The sequence below is a fragment of the Dendroctonus ponderosae genome, unplaced genomic scaffold (assembly GCF_020466585.1).
Source record: "Dendroctonus ponderosae isolate FM_Combo_2020 unplaced genomic scaffold, Dpon_F_20191213v2 Dpon_F_20191213_8, whole genome shotgun sequence".
NCBI lineage: Eukaryota > Metazoa > Arthropoda > Insecta > Coleoptera > Curculionidae > Dendroctonus > Dendroctonus ponderosae.
This window is the reverse complement of record NW_026019016.1, coordinates 6,235,264-6,241,343: the sequence shown is the minus strand read 5'-3', so window position 1 is coordinate 6,241,343 and position 6,080 is coordinate 6,235,264. Positions and strand designations below refer to the sequence as shown.

Genomic DNA, 6,080 nt, shown 5'->3' with positions numbered 1-6,080 from the left:
AAAAACTTAGCTATTAACATCCTAATACCATTCGATAGGTAATTAAAAATTGCATTTCCTGGTAAGTTAAAAAATATGGGGTTGTATTTAAATTACTCAAGCTATAGCCACTTAAAGTTCTTATTTGATTAGTTTAAATTTGTGGACACCCTGTATAACCTGGTAAGTTTATTATCATTGGGCTATAAAATATTATATCTTGTTACACTTCACTATAAATTACGCTTACATAATTTAAATACTTCTAAAGTATTTGACACGTGATAATTAGATTATATTTTGACTAAATTCGTATTATTTAAAAAACCTTAAGATTTAGGTGTTATAAACCTTATTAAACAGACACTTATTTTGTTCAGCGAATCCAAAAATGCAATAATACACAGGACATTCCATTTAAAAAAAACGCAACTGTGATACCTTTAGAGCTTTTGGGACACCCCGTACATTACCAAAATATTTTTAAAATGTGCGCTCGGTAGGCGTCGGAGAATTCATAAAATAATACTTTTCAAAAATCAAACGGTTAGCCGCAAACTTCCGTGCCGTATAGCGTGAATAACCCTGTATATATATAACATTTCATATGTAAAAAACAGACCCTCCTCCGAAAATTCCTGCTTTCTTTGGGTAGTTGGACAACCAAGAAAAACCCTTTGCAGTTATATGATGATTATTTTTTTCCAATTGCTTCATCTAGATGTGCCACAGTAGAGGGAGTGACCACGCACAGTCTAAGGGCGGAAACCCATCGGGATCTGGCCGTGTGGGCAAAATCCCTGGTCAATGGGAGCCATGCCAGTGCGGTCACTCAAAAGGAGCTAGTTTGCCGTACGTATAGCTGTACCACTTCCCCGCAGGATTTACCAGAATTTTTCCTCCATCCAGGATGCATGTGGAAAGGGCGGCCCGCCCAACTGGTCATCCACTACGAGAACGGGTTCACTCTTCTTGAAGCAGGAACAGGGTCCAGGACCTTGTGGAGATACTCCTTTGATCGCCTGCGGAATTCATCTGACGACGGAAAGAGGTACTTGTGGCTGGATTTCGGCTCGTCGGACGACGGAGAAGTGGTAAGTTAACTAGCGGTGTCATTATCGTGCAAATAAAGGCGTTTTTTGCAGGAGTTGGACATTGAAGGTTGCCCCAAACCCATCGTGTTTATTCTGCACAATTTTTTATCTGCCAAAATTCATCGACTTGGACTGACTGCGTAGGTTGGTGCCCCCAGTCGACTCGACCCGCCAGCTGTTGTACAAAAGCACTTTTTGTAAATACTTTTTGTCAATTAGCAATTTTCTAAATGATCTTATAAGTAACTTAGCATTTTCTAGCTAATCAAAAGCGGCTCAGTGTTAGTCTCAGGACGACGCTTCAGTCTCAATTCTCCTAGTATTGATAACGTTCTGCGACGGGAACAATCGAATTAAAGCATTCGAGTTAAGTTAAAAAAGATGAGTTTAGTTGTTGTTGGTCGCAACAACATGCTTTTGTCCAAAAAAAGGGCGAGAGAAACTTTACTAATATCAAAATCTGATTCGATTAAACAACTCGAATGATTTTTTCGATTATTCCCATCCAACTAATATCGTTACCGATTAAACCTATCAGTATTTACAGTAATTTGCAGTAATTGTAAATTTCTTGTAGCATATAACGAACGTAGACAATATGTACCATACTTACATACGGTAAGGAATAACGACGCTTTTATCAGTAAAATCTCTGTATATAAACTAAAATGGTAATCAAAAGTATTTTATGTATTTATTCAGACAATAATGAATTTTGCGCAAGTTGGAACGTTAGCAGCCCTAACTTAGACCACAACATGAGCATAAGGATCCAATCAAACGCCACCACATAAGGGGGGGTTTCTAGACGAAGCCACCCCAAAGAAGAAAAAACGTCCACAAGTCTATTGCTTGACACCACTGAGAACCCCAAAGGCGTTTCAATTTCGCTCAGTTTGTTATGTTGAGTGTTTTTTTCCTGTTTCGTTCCACTGGTTTTGATAGCTTTTATATTATGTAGTTGAATAACTAACTAAGTGAATGTCAATGAGTAGGAAATTTGTATTTTTAAAAGTTGCTAATCGAGGTTGTGTGCTGGCCAACAATATTTTTAGCTATGACATGTTTCCTGTAGTCGAATAAATATTCTTAAGAATCTCAACAGCCGTTACTTTGTATAGTCCCAGGTATAACCAAATTACGACAAAGAAACAGTTGAGTTTTTCGCGGTTTTAGGCCCACTTGGGAAGAGTGTAGAGGGGTTCTGGAACGAATTTTTCCCGTTAAATTTGATCGTAGATCTAGTCTTTACGAACTTTCGGCAGTGAAAGCTTTGCTGAAAAGCGCTAAATCTCCAGTTTCTTTGGTTTTTTGAAATTTGAAAATTGGTTTGCCACTGGGCCTGTTCCAGGGTAAAGGGTACAGAGGGTTTCAAAAAGCGCACTTTTCTGCTTACATCGCGTTGTAACTTCAGCAGTTTTGCGAACTTCCGGTTTACGAAAACTGCGTTCCAAAGCTCAAAGTCTCCACTATTTTGAAATTTGAAAATTGATTTTACACTGCCCTTCTTCCAGGGTAAGGAGTGTGGAGGGTTTCAAAAAGTGCACTCTCACGCTTAAATCTTTCTCATGCGATATTTCAGGAGGTTTGTGAACTTTCGGTTTGGGCTGGGTTCAAAGACACAAAATCCCCGCTTTCTTCGTATTTTCGAAATTTGAAAATTGGTCTTTTACTGGGGTTCGTCCAGGGTAAAGAGTGTGGAGGGTTTCAAAATGTGCACTTTTCCTCTTAAATCCTGCCGTAATTTCAGCAACTTTGCGAACTTAAGGTTTGCCAAAACTGCGTTCAAAGCCGCAAAATCTTCACTTTCTTTACTTTTGCGAAATTTGAAAATTGAGATTCCACTGGTGTTTCTCCAGGAAAAGGAATGTGGAAGGTTTCAAAATCGCACTTTTCCAGTTAAATCCTGTCGTAATTTCAGAAGTTTTGCGAACTGCCGTTTTCAAAAACTGCGTTCAAAGGCGAAAAATCTCTGCTTTTTTGAAATTTGAATACTGGGATTGTTCCAGAACAAAGAGTGTGCAGAGTTCCAAAAAGCGCACTTTTTCTCTTAAGTCATGTCGTAATTTCAGCAATTTTGCGGACTTCCGGTTTGCGAAAACTGAGTTTAAAGACGCGAAATCTCTACTTTCTTACTTTTTTGAAATTTGAAAATTAAGATTTCACTGGGGTTTTTCCAGGGTAAAGAGTGTGGAAGGTTTAAAACATCGCACTTTTCCAGTTAAATCCTGTCGAAATTTCAGAAGTTTTGCGAACTTCCGGTTTAAGGAAAACTGCGTTCAAAGGCAACAAATCTCTACTTTTTTGATTTTTTGAAATTCGAATACTGGGATTGTTCCAGGGTAAAAAGTGTGCAGGGTTCCAAAAAGCGCACTTTTTCTCTTAAATCTTGTCGTAATTTCAGCAATTTTGCAAACTTCCCGTTTGCAAAAACTGAGTTCAAAGACGCAAAACCTCTACTTTCTTTACTTTTTTTAAATTTGAAAGTTGAGATTTCACTGGGGTTCGTCCAGGGTAAAGAGTGTGTAGTTTCAAAAAGCGCACTTTTTCGCTTAAATTCTGTCCCAATTTCAGCAGTTTTACAAACTTCCGGTTTGCAAAAACTGCGTTCAAACATGCAAAATCTCCTCTTTCTTTAATTTTTTTATTAGAAAATTGGTCTCGCCGGACTTCTTCCAGGCTAAGAAGTGTAGAGGCTTTCAAAAAGCGCACTTTTCCGCTTAAATCCTGTTCTAATTTCAGCAACTTTGCGAACTTAAGGTTTGCGATAACTGTGCTCAAAGACGAAAAATCTCTACTTTCTTCACTTTTTTGAAATTTTAAAGTTGAGATTTCACTGGGGTTCGTCCAGGGTAAAGAGTGTGTAGGGTTTCAAAAAGCGCACTTTTTCGCTTAAATTCTGTCTTAWTTTCAGCAGTTTTACAAACTTTCGGTTTGCAAAAACTGGGTTCAAAGATGCAAAATCTCCTCTTTCTTTGATTTTTTTTTATTTCAAAATTGGTCTCGACGGACTTCTTCCAGTCTAAGAAGTGTAGAGGCTTTCAAAAAGCGCACTTTTCCGCTTAAATCCTGTTGTAATTTCAGCAACTTTACGAACTTAAGGTTTGCGATAACTGTGCTCAAAGACGCAAAATCTCTACTTTCCTCACTTTTTTGAAATTTTAAAGTTGAGATTTCACTGGGGTTCGTCCAAGGTAAAGAGTGTGTAGGGTTTCAAAAAGCGCACATTTTCGCTTAAATTCTGTCATAATTTCAGCAGTTTTACAAACTTSCGGTTTGCAAAAACTGCGTTCAAAGATGCAAAATCTCCTYTTTCTTTGATTTTTTTTWATTTGRAAATTGGTCTGGCCGCACTACTTCCAGGCTAAGAAGTGTGGAGGCTTTCAAAAAGCGCACTTTTCCGCTTAAATCCTGTTGTAATTTCAGCAGCTTTGCGAACTTAAGGTTTGCGATAACTGTGCTCAAAGATGCAAAATTTCTACTTTCTTTACTTTTTTGAAATCTAAAAACTGATATTTTACTGGGGTTTGTCCAGGGCAAAGAGTGTGGAGGGTTTCAAAAAGCGGACTTCCCCGCTTCAATCCTGTCGTAATTTCAGAAATTTTGCAAATTTCGGGTTTGAAATACTACTTTCTAAGGCGCAAAATGTCCACTTTCTTTACCTTTTCGAAATTTCAAAATTGGTCGTGCAATGAGATTATTCCAGGGTAAAGAGTGTGGAGGGTTTCAAAAAGCGCCGTTTTCCGCTTAAATCTTGCTGTAATTTCAGCAGTTTGCGAACTTACGATTTGCGAACACTGAGTTTAAAGGCGCAAAATCTCTACTTTCTTTACTTTTTGAAATTTGAAAATTGGAGATTGGAATTTGAGTAGAGGGTTTCAAAAAGCTCACTTTTCCGCTTAAATCCTGTCGCAATTTCAGCACCTTTACGAGCTTCCGGTTTACAAGATGCGTGCTCAAAAGCCCGAAGGCTCCGCTTTCTTAATTTGTTTCATATTTGACAATTGAACTTTTACCCCGCTTGCTCGTCAGAGTGAATGAAAAACACAGAAACTAAAAATTCTCTTTAAGTTCAGTAGAAAAGCGTGTGCTCTAAATGTCGTTAAAATTTCGAACTTCACTCATCGTTTAGATAATTATCGCAAGATTTTAAATAACTATTGGGAACAAATTTTGAATTAAGTTTTTCAGAAATAAGTTCCTCTTTTGGAGTTGTGGGTTCATTAAAGGAGAGTGCGCTCTAAATGTTGTCGAAATATCTTAAAACATGAAAAACAACATCAAAAAATCATTTAATTCACATGAAATCCTGATTTTTGCTCACTTCATAAATGTCGATTTCAAAATGAATGCTTTTACGCACTTCTTCAATAAAAAATTCCAACATCCAAAGTAAAGCCAGTAGAACCTTGAAAGATTGGCATTCTGTAGAAGACGCTTTTTTAATGAAATTTTCGAGTAAAATTGCACCTAAATGACCGATATTCAAATTTTGTGTGACTTTTTGCAACAAATCTATTAGAATTTACTTACGCACGTTGTTATAACTGGATCGTGTTACCAATTTTCTATCCAATGATATAAAAACGAAATTTGTGGCTCAAATGGCTCTTGAGCAATCTAGTCTGTAATGTGGTGACAATTTCCAAATTTTTTCACTTTTTCTTGAATATTGGCCCAAAAGTTTGGTTATCTTTTTTTAGGTATTAAAAGTCCAGCGCCGCGCCTCGAAAAGCTTACAGCTTTAATCGGCCCGTGGGTTAAATGCTAGGTGCAATTCAAAGTGCTGCGCAGTGAGGCGCGATGAGTTATCAGCGCACAGAGCAGCCACAACTCAAAAACCAAGCTCAACTCAACACAGTGTTACCCATTCCTAGCTTAGGGAACCCCGAGATAAAGTATGAGGAGGTTTCAAAAAACGAACTTTTCCCCCAACCAGTTCCTTCACCTCAAATCAAACGGATTTCTCCTATTCTTCCCAACTTACCTTACTTACCGTAAATCGAC

General features: G+C 37.7%; 1 protein-coding gene across 1 annotated transcript in view; it reads left to right on the top strand.

Moving 5' to 3' along the window:
- LOC109546304 (beta-1-syntrophin) overlaps positions 1-2,175 on the top strand; it is a gene marked incomplete at its 5' end in the record, with an annotated part of 15,650 nt that extends 13,475 nt beyond the window's left edge. The window contains 3 exon segments of the mRNA XM_019917223.2: positions 701-831; positions 889-1,073; positions 1,125-2,175. Coding sequence (XP_019772782.1) covers positions 701-831; positions 889-1,073; positions 1,125-1,217 — 409 coding nt within the window.
- Positions 2,176-6,080: the final 3,905 nt, after the last annotated feature.